The sequence below is a fragment of the Phacochoerus africanus genome, chromosome 3 (assembly GCF_016906955.1).
Source record: "Phacochoerus africanus isolate WHEZ1 chromosome 3, ROS_Pafr_v1, whole genome shotgun sequence".
In the NCBI taxonomy this organism is placed as follows: Eukaryota; Metazoa; Chordata; class Mammalia; order Artiodactyla; family Suidae; genus Phacochoerus; species Phacochoerus africanus.
Genome location: NC_062546.1, coordinates 1,015,754 through 1,034,834, shown reverse-complemented (window position 1 = coordinate 1,034,834; position 19,081 = coordinate 1,015,754). Strand labels below are relative to the sequence as shown.

General features: G+C 56.1%; 1 protein-coding gene across 6 annotated transcripts in view; it reads right to left on the bottom strand.

Moving 5' to 3' along the window:
* TCFL5 (transcription factor like 5) overlaps window positions 1–19,081 on the bottom strand; it is a 21,004-nt gene extending 1,923 nt beyond the window's left edge. For 3 of the 6 annotated variants that reach the window (XR_007133778.1, XR_007133777.1, XM_047770684.1), the window contains exons 1-5: window positions 18,414–19,081; window positions 17,364–17,550; window positions 16,908–17,070; window positions 14,033–14,276; window positions 11,499–11,640 (exon numbers count right to left, since the gene is read on the bottom strand). Coding sequence is in view for 4 of the 6 variants with exons in the window: in XM_047770684.1 (XP_047626640.1) it covers window positions 11,499–11,640; window positions 14,033–14,276; window positions 16,908–17,070; window positions 17,364–17,550; window positions 18,414–19,075 (1,398 nt within the window). In the remaining 2 variants the exon portion in view is untranslated. Of the gene's footprint in view, window positions 1–10,412; window positions 11,641–14,032; window positions 14,277–16,907; window positions 17,071–17,363; window positions 17,551–18,413 lie in introns of those variants that run through there. The other 3 variants (XM_047770685.1, XM_047770683.1, XM_047770682.1) reach the window with 3 other exon arrangements.

Below are 19,081 nucleotides of genomic sequence, written 5' to 3'. Positions count from 1 at the left end.
GTAGGCCGGTGGCTACAGCTCCGATTGGACCCCTAGCCTGGGAACCTCCACATGCCAAGGCTGAGGCCCTAGAAAAGGCAAAAAGACAAATAGCAAAATTCATTTGCTTAATTAAATCCCATCTAATCCGAGCCAGTCCCGACCACGCACAAAACTCTTTCCCCAAGGTTCCTTTTCCACAAATCTTCCATCACTTTCTGCATCCTACTGGTTTGGGCCCCCCCCCCTTTTTTTTTCCTCATCCAGAAAAAAACAGCTTTGGGACAAAATTACTCTCTTTTTCCCCATAACAAAAATATTTCCATTCTTCCTACCTTCTCATACTAACAACTACGTATATCCTACTGTCCTCACGTTGAAATGCTTCCCTCATTACTTTCAGAAGCTGAATTACATACGTATTATAGCTTTAAACCCCTAATCTCCAGCAAAAACTAAGAAGCAACTAATGCAACTGTTTTTTTATATCAGCATGTTTTGATTAGCAAACTTATGAACACCATCTAAAAACGAATGTTTTCTGGAGTTCCCACTGTGGCTCAGTGGTAACGAACCTGACTGGTGTCCATGAGGACGCGGGTTTAATCCCTGGCCTCGCTCAGTGGGTGAAGGATCCGGCGTTGTTGCTGTGGCTGTGGTGTAGGCTGCGGACACAGTGTGGATCCCGCGTGGCTGAGGCTGTGGTGCAGGCCGGCGGCTGCAGCTCCGATTCGACCTCTAGCCTGGGAACCTCCATATGCCACGGGTGCGGCCCTAAAAAGCAAAATAAATACACACATACAGACATTTTCCTATAATTCTTCTATTTACTGTGGTACAAGACATGTTTCTAATGAAACCAAACATCTTTTGTTTTTTCTCTCTCATGAGAAGACAAAAGGCGAACTTAAGACTTATCTATCAATCGATATTCCAGGATTTTACCTTAATTAAAAACAACCTAGGAGTTCCTGCTGTGGCACAACAGGGTCGGTGATGTCTCTGGAGCACAGGGACGCAGGTTCGATCCCGAGCCTGGCACAGTGGGTTAAGGATCTGGCATTGCCACAGCTGCCGCTGTGTAGACTGCAAGTGCAATTGGATCTGATCCCTGGTCTGACTTCATATGCCACGGGGGGGGGGGGGGGGGGGGGGGGGGCAAAACAAGATTGATTCACAACTTTAATGAATTCCCCTCATATAGCTTAACTTACCCAAACTCTAAAGTTTCGAGTTACCAAAAACCTGGCAAAACTAATACACGACGTTTATTCCTAAAGAGTTGCCCTGAAAGCGCCCGTCCCATTCACCTATTTCATTCCTTATGAAAATATCACACATACACAGACAGCTCAACACACAAGACAGCCACAGCTTTGTTTTATTTTATTTACGTGATTATTTTTCTTTTTTAGGGCCGCACCCACGGCATATGGAGGGTCCCAGGCTAGGCGTCGAATGGGAGCTGCAGCTGCAGCCTACACCACAGCCACAGCCACGCCGGATCCGAGCCGCGTCTGCAACCTACACCACAGCTCACGGCAACACCACATCCTTCACCCACTGAGCGAGGCCGGGGATCGAACCCACGTCCTCGTGGTTTCCACTGAGCCACAGCAGGAACCCCCATAGCTTATTTCAAAACTCAGTCGTGAATCGGTCTCTCAATGTAAAACGTGTTAGCTGATAAATTCCATCCCGCTTTCCCTCCGCCCTGGATGCAAACTGCTCCAACGGCACAATCATCGCATAGTTTGGAGATCCATGAACGGGCCACTTTTCCCCTGTGGCTCTAGGGAGTATCATGGCCAGGCCGTATTAAAGAGGAAAATTATCTTTCTACGTTTTGTTGGTTTGTGACTGGAAGCAGTCCAGTTCTGGCGGATGCACCCCCAGGGGCTGTATTTGGGAAATGAGTCTGGGTTTCAGGCAGTCTGCACACGTATACACGCGACAAACGCAAACACACACATGAACAACAAAGTCTAATTCCTGCAGAACAAAAGCCAAAGAGTGATGCCCAACAATTCCCTCAACTTCCCAAGTGGGAGCTCCTGCGGTTTTGATTTTTTTTTTTTTTTTTTTTGGCTGCACCTGCAGCTTATGATGCTCCCGGGCCTGAGCTGCAGCTGGGATCCACACCACAGCTGCGGCGGCACCAAACCCTTAACCAGCTGTACCACAGAGGGAACTCTAAGAGTTCCTGCTTGGGCACAGACAAAAAGCACACGAAGAGATACAAAACTGGGACTGGGTGTCATGGCGAGTCACCCAACAAACGTAAAGCTGAACTAACAGCTGGACTAAGCTAAACTGACTTGAGCTTGCAAAGGCCTCTTTCCCCTTTCTCCCCCTCTGATCCGAGGTTCTACAGCCCCGGGAGGTCTCAGGCAGTGGGGCTGTGTCTGCATTGCAAGGACATGAGTTGTAGCGTCAAGCTTTCTTCTAGGAATATTTTTGTTCTCTGGGTCATAACTCTGAAAACCTATTTTCTCAAGCCAGCTTTCTCTAACTGCATTTGCAAAAAACAACCAGTTTTGGGATTTCAAACGTGTTTCATCGTAGCTGAAGTTCTCTGGAGTCTGAGGAGCGTCGTGGCCGTGGGGTGTTAAACCCCTCTTCTTTCTTTAGGGGCACAGCCGAACATCTTCCAGTTTTGTAAAATACCCCCTAGGGAAGGAACTGCACGATGGACCAGAGCTCTGATCCCCCAAACTTAGATACTCGCGGCCACTGTTGTCAGATGTCAAGCAAACAAACCCATGTCACACAGAACTGTCTCTCAGGGTCACAGGACCCTGGTCCCCAAAAGGGAAATTCCTTTTTTTTTTTTGGGGGGTCTTTCCTTGAGCTGCTCCCACGGCATATGGAGGTTCCCAGGCGAGGGGTCGAATCGGAGCTGTAGCCACCGGCCTACGCCAGAGCCACAGCCACGCAGGATCTGAGCCACGTCTGTGACCTACCCCACAGCTCACGGCAACGCCGGATCCTCAGCCCGCTGAGCAGGGCCAGGGATCGAACCCGCGACCTCATGGTTCCTAGTCGGATCCATTAACTGCTGCGCCACAGTGGGAACTCCCAAAAGGGAAATTCTATCCAAGTCCCATCAGAGACAAAGCCAAAGGACCAGGCCTTAGTCCAAAAGGGAAAGGCCAACCACGGCTGTGCTCCAGGTGAGGTGGCGCAGCCGGGAAGGCTACCCTGGGTCACCACGTGGGCGCTGTCGCCTCCCAGAGATGCTGCCATCTGCCAACGTGAGTGTCTTGTTTCCTTTACCACACAAATCAAAACCGCCGTGTGCCAAGGACGCCCAGTTGGTGGAAAGGACTTGGGGCCGAACCCGAGACCAAAGTGCTCGACAGCCTTGGCACAGAGTCCGTCTGCGCCCACGCGCCCCCCGGCTGCGGTGAGGAAAGGGCCGTGTTTACTGCAGGTGCCAAGCAGGGGGCTCAGGTCTTTTAAGCAATAACGTCAATCACTGGACACATCCACATTCAATGTCTTTTATCTTCTACGGGAAAGAAAAAAGCCTCAAGGCGTCTGGGTTCATTAGACACGTGCCTTGTACCACATCAAGGAAAAAAGCTGCGGATTCCCATGGTGACTCAGTGGTAATGAACCTAACTAGTATCCATGAGGACATGGGTTCGACCCCTGGCTTTGCTCAGTGGGTTAAGGACCTGGTGTTGCTGTGAGCGCCTGTGTAGCCTGCAGACACGGCTCTGATCTGGCGTTGCCGTGGCGGTGGCGCAGGCCAGCAGCTCCAGCCTTGATTCAACCCCTGGCCTGGGAGCCTCCCTGTGCCGCGCATGTGTGCCCCTAAAAAGAAGGAAAGAAAGAAAACAGTTGTGCTGGGAAAACTACGTTTTTAAAGGTTATAGAATCGGTTCCTAAGTTTGCCAATCAAAACAGGCGGATATAAAAAACAGTTCAGGAGTTCCCTGGTGGCCTAGCAGTCAAGGACCCAGCGTTGTGACTCAGGTTTGATCCTGGCCAAGGAACTTCCACGTGATATGGGCACAGCTAAAAAAATAAAAATAAAACCAAAAACCAAACTGAACCCCCCCCCCAGTTTAATTAATTATTTGATTCTTGGTTTTCACTAGAGATTGAGGCTTTTAAGGGTTAAAAATTGTAATACGTATGTAATTAAGCTACTGACACCAGTAAGGGAACTGGTTCAGTGTGTAAAGACAGTACGACGATAAGCGATGTTGGTGTGAGAAGGTACAAAGCGTGGAAAGAGCTTTCTTAAGGGGGAAAGAATAACTCTGTCCCAGAGCTGGTTGTTTCTGGATGGGAAAAAAAAAAATATGGGACAAACTAACATGGACGCAGAAAGTGATGGAAGGTCTGTGGAAAAGGAAACTTGAGGAAAGAGTTTTGTGCGTGGTCGGGACTGGCTCGGGTTAGACTGGCTTCAATTAAGTCAATGCACTTTTCTAGCGCAGTCAAGCTGGTACAGGGGCGACCTGGCTCCCTCTCCGTTAAGAGAGGGACGTGTCCCTGGAATATCGAGCTGCTTCTGATAACAGGCTGTCAGTTTTTCTCTAGCTGACACTGAGTTTTCCAAAGGGCGCCTGAGACAACCCAGAAAGAAATACTACACTAAGATTTTTTTTTTTTTTTGGCTTTTTAGGGCCACACCTGAGGCATATGGAGGTTCCCAGGCTAGGTTCCCACCGGCCTACGCCACAGCCGCAGCCATGCGGGATCCGAGCCGTGTCCGGGACCTACAGCACAGCTCATGGCCATACCGGATCCTCAACCCACTGAGCAGGGCCGGGGATCGGACCCGCCACCTCATAGTTCCTGGTCGGATTCGCTAACCACTGTGCCACGAGGGGAACTCCCTAAACTAAGATTATTACATGTGTTAAGTTACATGGAAAACATTAAATGGCAAAAAATCCTCTGCTAAAGTTGTCACCACGTGTGACTACTCAGGACACGTGATGCTGCGCGCAGGTGAGCAGACCCAAGCTCATTCGGGATGATTCTGGCACCCGGCAGATGCGCCCATCGGGGTCGCCGAAAATTGTCACTAAACCAAATGTGAGTCTACTCACCCGTCCACGGTGAATCCAAAGCCAATCTACTGACACCGGGTTGTGGTGAAGAAACGTGCAGCGTTTATTTCAGGCTCCAAGTAAGAAGTTTGGGTCTCGAGCATTAGCCACCCAGCCGCCCTGTGGTCCCCGCAAGATCGCTGCACTTTGCCCGTCAGCACAGCCCGACGTCAGCAGACTGGGTTACTGTGCCTGGGGGAGGGACCCAAATTGGGTTCAGCGGCCCTCAGCCTCACCAAGAAGTAAACGCGCGGAGGCAGACAGGAAGGGGACCACGACAGAGTAAAAGACTTAAGAGCTGGGAGCCAGAGGCAGTGTTTGGATACTGATTCACAGGAGTCAGCTGTCAAGAGAGAAAGCTGGACACAGGGATGGAGGTGAGGGATGCTGGCGCAGGGGCCGCCTTGTTCAACAGCTCTTTCCAGACCCACCCTTGTGAATGAAGTGATGAGCCTTCTGGAGATGCTTTAGACTAATTCGGGGGGCGGGGGGGGGGGGCTGAGGAAGGGCAGCTGAAACGAAATCAGCCTGGAGCTGGGCCACGGGCCACGGGGGTTCGTTATTCCCGTTTCTCCATTTCTGTGCACGGATGCCCTTCTAAAGCTTTTAGGGTTTTTTAGGCATCGCAGCCTCTCACAGTTTAGCCTAGTGCACATATTTTTATTGTGGTAAAATGCATAGAAGACTTGCCATTTTGCCATTTGCAAGTGCACAGCTCAGTGGCTTAAGTCCATGCACCCTGTCATGTAACCATCGCCACTACCCATTTCCAGAACTTTCTCAGCTTCCCGAAGCGAAACTCTGTCCCCACGCAGCGCCAGCTCCCCGTCTGCCTCCCCGGCCCCTGGCCCCAGCCTTCCCCGTTCTGACGGCTCTCAGTCCTTCGCTGGAGTGCGATCACACGGTACTTGGCTTTCTGCGTCGCTTTTCTCGTGCAGCCTCGTGCTTCGAGGTCCGCCCGCACGGGGAGACGCACGCCTTCCTCCCTCCGGGCCGCGGCTGGAGAGGAACCCACACCTGCAGGTGTTCTGTGGGCGGACACGCGGAGTGCTTCCAGCTCTGGCCCCGGGGGCGAATGCGGCGTGCCCCGCGGCGTACACGCGCCTGTTGGAGGGCCTGCTCTCCAGCCCCACGGGTAAATCCGCACGCGCGGGCATGTGGATGCCGCGTCTCGTCTTTCGGAGAAACCAGCACCCGTCTCCCACGCAGTGGCACTGTTTCCGCTCCTCCCGGCAGGCCCAGGAGTTCGGATTCTCCACATCCTCACCGACCCGAGTTACGTGGCTTCACCACGGCCGCAGGGGTGACGAGGGGTCTCACACCCGTCCAGGCACTTTGGATGGGCGCTCCCCGATCGTCGGGAGAGGTGAGCGTCTTCTCACGTGCTTACTGTCCACGTGTCTCTCTTCTTTGGAGAAACGACTCGTCAACTGTCTGCCCATTTTTAAATCGCGTTGTTTGTCTTGTTTTGCTGGACGCTCGTAGGTTCATGTGTAATTCGCGTCCAGGCAGGAAGGCGTAAGCACTCTGCTGCCACTGCTCTAACTTCCGAGGCAACTGGAAGGGCTGGAGCACTCCACCTGTCCACCTGCCGAAGCGCCACTGCCACCAAGGCCACCTGCCACTTGCAGTCACCGCGTACACGCAGAAGCTATAGCTGCATACAAATTTTTTTTTTTTTTGGTCTTTTTGCTATTTCTTGGGCCGTTCCCGTGGCATATGGAGATTCTCAGGCTAGGGGTTGAATCGGAGCCGTAGCCGCCAGTCTATGCCAGAGCCACAGCAACACAGGATCCGAGCCGCATCTGCAACCTACACCACAGCTCACGGCAATGCTGGATCTTTAACCCACTGAGCAAGGCCAGGGACCGAACCTGCAACCTCATGGTTCCTAGCTGGATTCGTTAACCACTGCGCCACGACGGGAACTCCAATATACAAATATAGTCTAATTTTCTTCCCCCAATTTAAAAGCATCCCAATGGGTCTTAATGTAATTTAAGATGAACCATGGTTCGATAACTGCCTATATTCCGACAGCCAAAGCCCAAATATAAAATATTTGCCTATATTTGAGAAGGTAGAATTTGCCTTCAGGATAACTAGACAGAGGCCAGAGAGAAGAAAAGAATCATTTCTCAGACGTGAGGAAGAACTTCAAGGCATTTTCTGGACGGTCTTTACACGCCGATGAGGCTAAGCCCTGGGCCACCCCCTTTCCTTTCCTGTGAATAGTTCTGCCAGAAGTGGGCTTAAGCTGTACCTCAAGCGAGACCCTCATGAGGTCCCTGGGACTCGACTTACGGGGACTTGGGGTGACCTGAGAGGGAGACAAGCAGACGTGTCCCACCCGCAGCTTCGCCAGAGGTGAGCAGTAGCTGTTACCCTGCTCTCTGCACTAGCAGCTGCTTCAACAAAACCCAAGCGAAAGAACGGAGTTTTAAGGGATTTTTACAACTCAGCAACACCTTGAGATGGCGTCTGCTTAAAGGTGATGTTCCCACTAGATGTGCACACAGGAGAATGCCCACAATAAAAATCGTATTTCAGCGGGCAAAGGAAGATGGTTCTGCTCACACGCCAAGCGACTACGCCAGCAAGGTGGGAAGAGGAAGCGCGCTGGTGCCGTCCAGAGAAGTAAAGGCGAAGGGTTAACAAAACCCAGGGGGCGACGAATCTGTGGGGCCCGGCAGGAGGGCGCGCGCCGGGCGCACGGCCACCCTGACGGCTGCGGCTGCCCCTGGGGACGGACAAGCCCGGAGGCCGTGGGAGGTGCCACATGGGCTCTCGGAGCGATGGGGCCGACGGGCAGGAGAGGAGAGGACGGACCGAGTCACGAACCATCATTTCTACCCAATAAAACTAAAGAATCCGCCAAACTGAGGACGCACGTCCTTTTCAGATAAACACACACCTTGGAAAACCGGACCACGCGGGAGGGAGGCCACCACGGAAGTCTCCGCAAGGTTTGAAAAGCTGCCATCTTCACTGATGACAGTGTGGTCGATAAACGTGACGACAGAGTCCTCCTACCAGGCAGCAAAGGGAGAAGTAACGGCACGATCACAGCGAAATCCTGGGGCTGGTGCCCCAGGAAAAGGGGGCAGAGGGTGGGCAGCCCCCAGCGCGACCTCCGAGGGAGCAGGGGGGAGGCAGCGCCACCATCCTGCCCGGCGACGCCATGTGACCAGCGAGAGGGCAGGGAGGCGTGGGGGTGCAGGGAGAGGCTGCCCTGCAGCCTCCAGAGCCTTTGTTGGGGTTCAAGGCCACGACCCCACGATGTCACCTCCCAGCAACTGCACGACAGCAGCGATCCAGGACCGACCTGGGCCAGGACAAGCTCTGCAGAGGCTACGACTGGGACAAGAGGCGCAAGTTAACCTTGACTCGGCTGAGTCTCAGGTCCCGGCCGAGCTTCCCGACCGGACCATCGCCTCTGGCTACGCGCGACGACTTTGGACGCCTCATGGTCACAGACGGCGGTGCGCGGCTGGCGAGGGGCAGGTGCCCGCGGGTCACCTTCGGACGGGTTGGGAGCACGAGGCCGAGCAAGTGGGGCACAACGTCGACAGCCGGCGACTCTAGGCAAACCGGGGAGGCTGCCGAGGGGCTCTGGGCACTGTTCTGGGCATTTTCCCGCAGGTTTCAAACGGCATGAACCTGCGAAGGTACTGGACATAAACACAAGGACTCATGGAAACACCCCTGACCTGTTGTCTTGGAAACGTCAACACCATGACAAAACTGTGCCAGTGCTGACAGTGGGTCCCGGGCGAGGGGCGGACGGCTGCTGGCGGGCCTCTGTCCTCAGAGCCGCCCGCCTGCAGACTCGTCTGCCTGCTCAGCTCCTCCTCCAGGACCGTGAACAGCTCGCCCATCGGACACGGCACGTGGCTTCCACCCCGCCTCGTCCGAACCCTAAGCCTAACTCCAACCGTTTCTCCCTGGGCCTCCCCACCCCAGGAAACAGCTCCATCCGCCCGGCTGCTCAAGCCGGACCCGCCACGGTCCACGGTGCCTCTTCCCCGCAGCCCCACGGCCGGCACCGCTGGCCAGCACGTACCTCTCCTGTGCCACCGTGGCCCCTGGCAGACCCCAGCAGAGCCTCCGACCAGGGTCTGCGTCTCCACTCCTGCCCCCCAACCTCTGCTCCTGGAGCCCAGTCCCCCCACAGCAGGGACAGTGATCTTTGCAAAACGTCAGCAGCCAGATGGAGGCGGCCGGCTCCCCCCCACCTTCTGGTTGCCTTCCTCTGGCCCTCATGGTCTGTCTTATTCAAACTGCCTCCGCGGAGCTCCCGCTGGGGCACGAGGGGATTGGTGGCGGCGTCCTAGGAGCTGGGATGCAGCGGGTTATGCGGCTTAGGTGGCAGCTGCAGCTCGTAACTAGCCCCTGGCCCGGGCGTTCCAGAGGCTGCGGGGCGACCAAAAATGGAAAAAACAAAAACTGCTCCCCCCCACCCCGCCCCCGTGTTTGGGTAGAAGCCCAGTTAGAGCTGGAAAGAGCTGTGGGCACATCATCTAAACTGGGGGCTAGGACATCACTCGGGACAAAATGTTGGAGTTCCCGCTGGGGTGCAACAGGATCAGCAGCGGCTCTGCAGCCCCAGGATGCAGGTTCAATCCCCAGTGTGACATGGGGTTAAAGGATCCGGCGTGGCCAGAGCTGCGGCACAGGTCACAGCTGCAGCTGGGATCTGATCCCTGGCCCGGGAACTCCATACCGCACAGGGCGGCCCCCAAGAAAGGACAAAAATGTTCACGCAGGTAAGAGGGCAGCTAAGAGCAAACACACAGGGGCTCAGGCTCCTTCTAGCCCAACCTCTCAACAAACCGCGACCCCTCTGCTCAGCCTGTTTCCTGATGGGACGGGTCCTATAACCCCACTGGGAAACAGCCTACGGATTCAAGGTAATCACATTTCAGAAATATTCAGAAAGCATCGTATGTGTAAAAAGTAACATCCATAAGGTTTTTTTTTTTGTCTTTTTAGGGCCACACCTATGGCATATGGAGGTTCCCAGGCTAGGGGTCGAATCAGAGCTGCAGCTGCTGGCCTGCACCGCAGCCACAGCAACGTGGGATCTAAGCCATGTCTGCAACCTACACCACAGCTCCAGCAACGCCGGGTCCTTAAACCAGTGAGTGAGGCCAGGGATCAAACCTGGGTCCTCATGGATGCTCGTCAGATTCGTTTCCACTGAGCCACGACAGGAACTCCCACCGTAAGTTTTCAACCTATTCAGTCTTCAAGTATATACAGAGACAGCTGTTGGTTGTTACAACCCTTCACCATGCCTGAATGAATCATATAAATAATAATTTACTGCGACTAGGTACACAGAGCCAAACATTAAATCATTTTTTTAAATATAAAAGCTTTATTTCATGACAATAAACCAAGTCTATTGCTAAAAAAAAATGTCAAAAGGAAACCACATTATAAATAACCGTAAATGACCCAATCAGAACAAATGTGACAGGCACTGCTTTGAAATGCAATGAAATATACAATGAAAATAAGGCTCCTGAAATTACGAAACGCACAGGACGTCAGCGCCACGGGCACAGCCAAGGGACCCCCGCGAAGGCGAACCCTTAGCACTCAGCCCGAGGGCCTCCTTCCAGGCGGCCTGGGGGGCCCGGCGGCTCTCGGGGCCCCAGGATCTAGACACAGGCGGCTCCTTCTACACAGGCTCCCGTTTATCACGCCAACCTCAGCTCGGCGCTCTCATCAGACGCGTGCTGCAGTTGCCAGCAGCAAGTACCCGCCAGCCCGGACCAGGAGCAAAACGAGCAGGCTCCCCGCCAAGGCCCTCACCACTCGCCTGGCCCCGCGTTCCGGGCCAGGCCCGGGACCAAGGTGCCCCAGAGGCAGAGCAGAGGCCAACGCCACGAAGCCTCCGTTCTCCCGCTGAACCCGAGGAGGCGGTGAGCGGGACCCCCCCCCCCCCCCGCCACCCCAGCGTCTGGACCCACTGGGAGCCGCGCCCCTGGGCCGGCGGAGGTCGCGGGAGAGCTGGCAGCACCGGGGCCGAGGTGCTCAGTCGTCTTCCCCCCGCCCCAGACACACAGGGGCGGCCTCCTCTGCCTTCTGCTCAGGGCGGAAGAGCCCGGCTCGCTTTCCTTCACAGGAATCTTCTCAATCTGCGCCTCATCCCTTCCCAAAATCTTCTGAGGGTGAAAAAACTCACATCCCGCAGGCCCATCCCTGACAACCCCGCCAGCCCCAAAACCCACTGCACGGAGCAGGTGTCTGACCGTGGCCCCCTGGCCGGACACCTCCGGCTTGGCGCTCTGCGGTCAGTGGGCACATCAAGGCTGCGACCAGGACTCTGGTGCACGTCGGGCTGCCGCCCCACGAGCACGGCTGGGTTCCGCAGGAACCACGGGACGCACACACCGCCGCTGCGGGCACAGACGCCGGGCCCCGGCCGGCCTGGATACTGACCTTCTTAAGAGAGTCCCCGTGTCTCTCCTGAATGTACTTGAGGAAGGCCGTGGTCCACTGCAGGGTGGTCGCCTTGTCCGTCTCGGCGTTGCAGAACGGGACCAAGAGGTTCAGCTCGTCACAGCAGATGCGGATCCTGCGCCTGCAGGCAAAACCCAGGCGGTCACACGGACGGGCTGACGCGGGGCCAAGGAAGAACACAAGCGACCAACTCTCCCTCGGGCGGGAGCAGGCTCACTTAGGAGGGCCGGGCCCCCCACCTCGGGCCTCCCCCCGCCAGCGGCCGCCCCCTCGGCCCGCGCACGCGCGCGCACGCCCTGGCGTGCTCTCTGCCTCCTTTCCTGGGCCAGGAGCAAGGACCAGTTCAAGCGTCTAGACCAGGGATGGGCGCAAAACTTTGCATGTGTTTCTTCGGGGCGGGCCATCCTTTCACTCAGCAGGTACTCGCCTGCCTGCCAGGTGCCCGGGAACTGCCCGAGCTGGGACGCACAGCTGGGGGCCTCCAAGGGCCCCGTCCAAAGAGGCCCACAGACCAAACCGGTCACTCCAGAGCCGACTTCCATCGCAACCGGAGTCTCGCCCCCGGGCCCCCCGTAACTTTCACACACGAGCCTCCGTCCTAAACGGGCTGGCACGGAGCAGCCTGTACGCGTGGCCCTGGTTCCTCAGCTGCCCACCTGTACTCGGAATGTTAGGGCGCCTTTGTAAGCTAACAGCAGCCGGCGGCGCCTGGGTGCCCTGTACCTGCGGGCACTGGGCCAAACCCTGCACATCAGCTCAACTCTCATCGCCAGGCTACGCGGGAGGTAACATCCCTAGTCTATGGCCCAGAAACTCAGAAGGAGAAGCAAAAAATTAGTAGAAGCTTGTTAAGGCAGGAAATGGCAGGGCAAGAACTCAATCTTTTACCATAAACATGTAGCACAGGGCTTTTTTTTTTTCTCAGATACAAGGTGTTCAGTAAATGTTCATAAATAAATGCCAGAATAGGAGCCATGCCAGTAACGAGCCACGCTGAGCTCACCGACGCCCTGCTCGGAGCCTGTGCGCGGGCACGGGTTCAGGAGCACTGTCGCGCTGGCGAGCTTTTTTGGGGCCACACCTGCGGCATGAGGAAGTTCCCAGGCCAGGAATGGAACCCGCGCCACAGCAGCGACCTGAGCCACAGTGGTGACACCTTGGATCTTTAACCCACTGCCCCACCAGGGAACTCCTCTAGCTGGCTAGCTTTAATACATCCCTTTACAAAGACATAAACTGGAGTTCCCTCGTGGCACAGTGGGTCAAGGATCTGGTGATGTCCCTGCAGAGGCTTGGGTCACTGCTGTGGCTTGGGTTCAATCCCTGGCCTGGGAACTTCGGCATGCTGTGGGCAAGGCCAAAAAATAAAAAAATCATAAATAAATAAAAAGAAAGAAGGAAATTGCCTTAGCTCAACACAGTGGCTTCAGAGACGAGTATCTGTCTTTGCCCAATGCTGTATTTCCAGAGCGTAAAACAGAAACTGGGAAAAGTTGGAGTTCCCGTCGTGGCTCAGCAGTTAATGGTCCTGTCTAGGATCCATGAGGATGCGAGTCTGATCCCTGGCCTCGCTCAGAGGGTTAAGGATCCAATGTTGTCGAAAGCTGTGGTGTAGGTCGCAGACAGAGCTCGGATCCCGCGTGGCTGTGGCTGTGGCCGGCAGCTGCAGCTCTGATTCAGCCCCTAGCCTGGGAACCTCCATAGGCCATGGGTGCGGCGGCCCTAAAGAGAGAGAGAGAGAGAGAAAGAGAGAAAGCGAGAAAGCAAGCAAGCAAGCAACTGGTACAAAGTACTCAATAAATGACTAAGTTAATTAACTACATGTTACGAATCTTCCTGGAAAAACCCAGCTGTAATAGAAAAATGAGCCATCTTTTGGTTCCACGCAGAGCAGCATGAAGAAAATCCACAGATACACAACTGAAATGAGTCGCCACTGCCTCCTTCTGCAACGTCCTTGAAAGAACCAAGCAGGACTGAGTGGCTGAGCATGCAGGCCACCTGCCACCCGCCTCCCAGGAACACTGCCTGCTGACCTCTGGGAACGTGGGTTTCAGGAGGGCTCCCCGGGCCCAAAGCATGTGGGCAAAGCACCCGGCCTGCGTCCAACACAGGCTTTCCCCGCGGAGGCCTGGGGTTTGGCCGCGTGCCAGGTCGGGGTGCCCATGCGACCAGCCCCAGGCGGGCCCTGGACATCGAGTCCCGAAGGAGCTCTCCTGGCCGGAGACGCCCCCGGGTTGAGCATCCTGTGTGGCTCTGCTGGGAGGGGCTCTCGGGTCCCCCCGCCTGGTCCCCCGACCTCTCCCCACGCGCCACGTCCCTTGTCCAAGAGACATCAAAGCCATGCGTACTCCAATGTCCTCCTCAAACCCGGGGGGGGGAGGGGGGGTCCGGGTGCCCGACCCCCCAGCCAACTAAAGTGACCCTGTCCTCTGCCAGCTGGCCCTCCCTTCGACACAGAGACAGCCAGGCCACTGCCTACAGGAAAGCCTGCCCCACGGCCCCGGCCTTACCTCCTGTCCCTTTCCATGCGGTTGTGCCTCTCCCGCCGCTGGGACCTCCCTCCCTGGGGCCCGCCCTGCGGCTGCTCCCCGAGGCTGGACTGCGAGGACTCGGGCTGCCAGGGGCCCTGCGCGGCCGCGGGGCCTTCGCCCACGTTCTGAATCTCTCCGAGCGCCCGGCGTTCCCCGCTGGCGTCCAGCTGGCGTAGCCTGCTCCGGTTCCTCCTGTTCAGGGCCTGTTTACAGAGCGCTTCTTCTTTGCGACAAAAGAAAAGAGTGCTCTTTTAATTTTGTTATTCTCCTTAACGTACCGTCATGCACGCTGCGTGTATTCTGGGGTGGGTTCTACCCAAGACATACACATGTTACTGGGGAAAGGGGCACGCAGAACCCAACGGGAAGCAGGCAGTAAGTCCACGCGCGCAGTCAGCACAGAGCTCCGGCTCTCAAATCACAAAACTGCACAGGGGAGTTCCTGCTGGGGCACAACGGGATGGGCCGTGTCTCTGGAACACGGGACGCAGGCGCCGTCCCTGGCCCCGAGCAGCGGGTTGAGGATCCGGCGTCGCCACAGCTGCCGCGGAGGTGGCGACTGTGACTCAGATCTGATCCCTGGCCCAGGAACGCCATGTGCTGCAGGGCCATCGAAAAAGGAAAAAAAGAAAAGCAAACCAAAAACCGGGAGCTCCTATCGTGGCTCACTGGTGACAAACCTGACGCGTGTCCAGGAGGATTCAGATTCGACCTCTGGTCTCGCTCAGTGGGTTAAGGAGCCGGCATTGCCGTGAGCGGTGGTGCGGGTGTAGGCCGGCAGCTATAGCTCCGAATTAACCCCTAGCCTGGGCATTTCCATGTGCCGAGGATGCAGCCCTCAAAGGCAAAAAAAATAAAACTTAAAATTAAAAAAAACACTGAACATAAGTGAAAACAGCTTTATGTAATCAGCCTAGCTTGTAAAAGCCCCGCTTTCAAATGAAGAGGCATTTTAACTGTCATCAATGAACAGAGAAACCAGGAAGCTGTTGGATGTTTCGGATACTCAGAATGGGAAGAAGAAGAAAAAGCTGGAAATATTTCCTCCCAAAGATTTCCCTTATACGCAATTACTCTCACGTGACAAATGATATTCTCACTGCGATGCTCCGAAAAGGACAAAACCTTGGTGAAGGATTAAATCTGCCTTTACGGGAGTTCCCGGCGTGGCGCAGTGGTTAACCTATCCGACTAGGAACCATGAGGTTGCGGGTTCGATCCCTGCCCTTGCTCAGTGGGTTAAGGATCTGGCGTTGCCGTGAGCTGTGGTGTAGGCTGGTGGCTACAGCTCCGATTCGACCCCTAGCCTGGGAACCTCCATATGCCGCGGGAGCGGCCCAAGAAATGGCAAAAAAGACAAAAAAAAAATCTGCCTTTACCTTCCAAGGACGAGCCCCCACAAAAAGTGCCATCACAGCAGAGGTCATCCATCTTAAAGGAGCAGCAGGCCTGAGCTGCCACTTCGAGCCCAACTCTCCAGAACGAAAGAATCACTGAGCTCAAATCTCAGAATGGGGGTAATTTTTCAAAGACTTGGACGGAAATTCACAAGCACTGGCAATGTTTTCTTTCTGAAGCCGAGACGTCAGGACAGAGACTACTTCGTTGACGTTGTTTTAGGGGGGTTTTTTGGCTGCCTCCCTGGCATGCAGAAGTTCCCAGGCCAGCCAGGGACGGAACCAGCACCACAGCAGTGACAAGGCCGGATCCTGCAACCGCGAGGCCACCAGGGGGCTCCAAGGCTGCTTTAATATCCACCTCCACATCCTGCTCACGCGAGCCTGAGCTTTGCGTGCAATGATGTCACAACGAGGGATAAAAGTTACCCACGAGGGGAAGGAGCAGCACTCCAGCCTTGGCTCGCCTTCACCGGCTGGTGAAAAGGCCAGGGTCAGCTGTGTTACTGCTGGAAACTTGAAAAATGAGGTTTCCAGGGAGAATGGGCCCAAGCGTTAACTTGGGAGGTAAGCAAAGTTTGCTGGGAGCCGTTTATCGCTCAAACTTTCTCAGTCACCTTATGGCCTCTTGTTCGCAACTCAATCCTCTGCCCACCTGCAGAGGTCTCCTAAAGCTTTTAGCAGATTTCAGACCCCGCCTCACTCACAAAGGATAAAATAAGAGAGAGAAAAAAAAAAAAAAAACTTCTAAGTGCTTCAATAACTTGAAGACAACGGAAGATGTACAAGTCTATTGGTTTTCCTATTCACGGAGATCGCTGTTAAGAAAAAGCAGCCCCGGGAGCTCCCTGGTGGCACAGTGGCTAAGGAGCCCACGTTGTCACTGCTGTGGCTCAGGTTCAGGTTCAGTCCCTGGCCTGGGAACTTTCTTTTTTGGACTTTTTAGGGCTGCACCTGGGGCATAGGGAAGTTTCCAGGCTAGGGGTCGAATGGGAGCTGCAGCTGCTAGTCTACACCACGGCCACAGCAACACGGGATCCAAGCCGCACCTATGACCTAAACCACAGCACACGGCAACGTGAGCGGGGCCAGGGATCAACCTGCATCCTCACGGATACTAGGCTGGTTTGTTACCACTGAGCCACAACAGGAACCACTGGCCTGGGAACTTGTGCATGCTAAGGGCATGGCCAAAAAAGAAAAGAAAACCCAAAGGTTTCCATGCCAGGTGCACACTTGGTGTTTGAAAGTCTTAAGAAGGTTCGAGGCAGGGTGACTAAGGAAGAGGGGGGCACGATGGCTGCGGAGATATGAACAGACCCCCAAGATCACGTCCTCTGTTTAGAAAGCACCCCTTCTCCGACACCCCCCCCCGCCCCGCCCCACGGCCAAAAGGACATGGAGGGCAAAGGTCAGGCAGGGCAGAAAGCACCTGCTACTTCCGTTCTGCCGCTTACCTCCTACTTTAATCCAAACCTGCTCAGGCAAAGCTTTGTTTCTACTCCCCAGAGTCTGTTTAGTGGATTCAATTTCTTGCTGATAGCAGAAGGAAAACGCTCGAGGCAATCCAATATCCTGATGCTTGGCAGCTTCAAGTACAGAACATGAGTTACTAGAGCTCTGAAAAAACATGAAGCAACAGGAGCGCTATCGACATGCGACAAAACATTCTCCTGACTGAACAAAGAAAACCCACTTTAATAGAAGAAACAGCCAAGCGAGCGCCGTAACTTTGAAGACCTTTTGGGACGCTGAGGAGTTTTAAACATCCCCAAACCACATACATCCTCTCAATTTTAAAAAGCTTTTAAGCTCATGAGAAAGAAAAAAAAAAAAAAGCCTCGAGACCTAACGAAAACCAGTTTTATCCATTTACCGCAGAAGAGCAAAGCCTCGAAAGTCATTTTCCCTACCTGTGTTTGTGAGAGACTCGAAGTCCCAGCAGCAGAGCAGGCATTTGCAGTGAACAGAGGGCATGTAAACTGCAAAGCAGTCGCGGCCGCAGCGGTCTTGTTTTTCACCAGTGTTGTGCATTTGTTTTGTTGCTGATGAAGAGGAACGTTCATTAATTCGGGCGGATGTCGAATAAGAGTCACCAAACTGCCAAAAGACACAAAAGCCCCAGAAGCAGGCTAAGTTCCCTGGAACACTGCCATCCCCACCACGCTCTCACGGCTAACAGTCCAGGTTCCAGGCAGGAAATCTGTGACAGTGCACGCCCCGGGCGGCATCGTGGAAGTCGCTAGACAACCTATCAAGGGCGGTGCAGGGGACAAGTTCCAACTCCCTTCTCGCTCACACCGGAGGGCGGGGCTGTGTGTCATCTTTTAGTTACACCTCCCCTCCCATCACGCCTCTGACACCCATCTCTGGCTTTCTGGCCCTCCTCCAAAATCTGATGACGGCGGGCAAAATGGGACAAAACCTGGGGGTGGGCCAGAGAGAAAGCTGGGGAGACACCCCAGCGGGTGTCTGCGAGGAAGGAGGGCTGCCTGCCCGAGATCTGTCCTTCCGTCGGGCTGCACGTGTGTGCACAAGACTAGGTCAGCACAATCTGAGCCCGCCCCCGGAGCGGGAAGCAAGGGCCTCTCCGGACATCTAGGTGGGTGGTCCGGGGCAAAACCTTTGGCGCTCGGAGCATCGCTACACTTGTCTCAACTCATCGCCCTTCCAGACGCAGCGTGCACCCGAGGCCAAGGCTTTGGGGGCTGTGTGCAGGCGCTGCGAGCTTAGCATGGGCTCGCAGCGCCTGCGACCAGCACACGACCTCGGACCCGCCGAGGTCGGCTCCCTGCAAAGATGCAAGCCAGGAGACTGGCGGTCTCCGCATGGGACCCGGGGGTCGACACCCGCACCGAAGCCGGTGCTTCTCTGCACGGGACCCTGGTCCACACCCTGACCGAGGCGGCCGCTTCTCCGCACAGGACCCTGGTCTACACCCAGACCCGGCGGGATGCACCCACTTGTTGAGCGCCACGCCGGGCTCGGGGGGCTCGGCGCCGCGCGGGGCGGGCGGGGGCTCGGCGGGGATGCTGTTGAAGCGGTCCTCCAGGCGGACGCGCACCGCCGACTTGGCCCGCGCCTCGGGCGCGCCCTCCGCGTTCTCCTTGCCGGCGCCGTCGGGCGCCTTGGGCCGGGGTGCGCCCGGGCCCGGGCCGTCGGCGCCCGGCGTCTTCTCGGCGGCGGGGGGCGCGCCCGCCTCGCTCAGCAGCATCATGCGCAGCTCCTGGAAGTCGATGTGGCCCAGGCACGGGTTGGCGCCCGCGAAGCCGCCGTCGGCCAGCGCGGGCGGGCACAGCACGGGGTACACGGGCGCCGCGCCCCCCGTCGCCGCCGCCGCCGCCGCGCCCCCCGCCGCCGCGAAGCCCCCGGCCGCCGCGCCCGGCGCCGCCGCCGCCAGGAAGGCCGAGTTGAGGCGCGTCTCGAGCTCGCCGTCGGCCGCCGCCGCCTCCATGTGCGAGTAGAGGATGTGCTGCAGCTGCGTGTACTCGATCTCCGTCATCTCCACCAGGCTCAGGTCGGTGGTCGTGAAGCTCAGCCCCGCCTCGCCCAGCGCCGCGTCCGCGCCCTCGGGGCCCGCCGGCCCGCCCGCCTGCGGCGGCTCCCGCGGCCCGGGGCCCGACATGCCGGC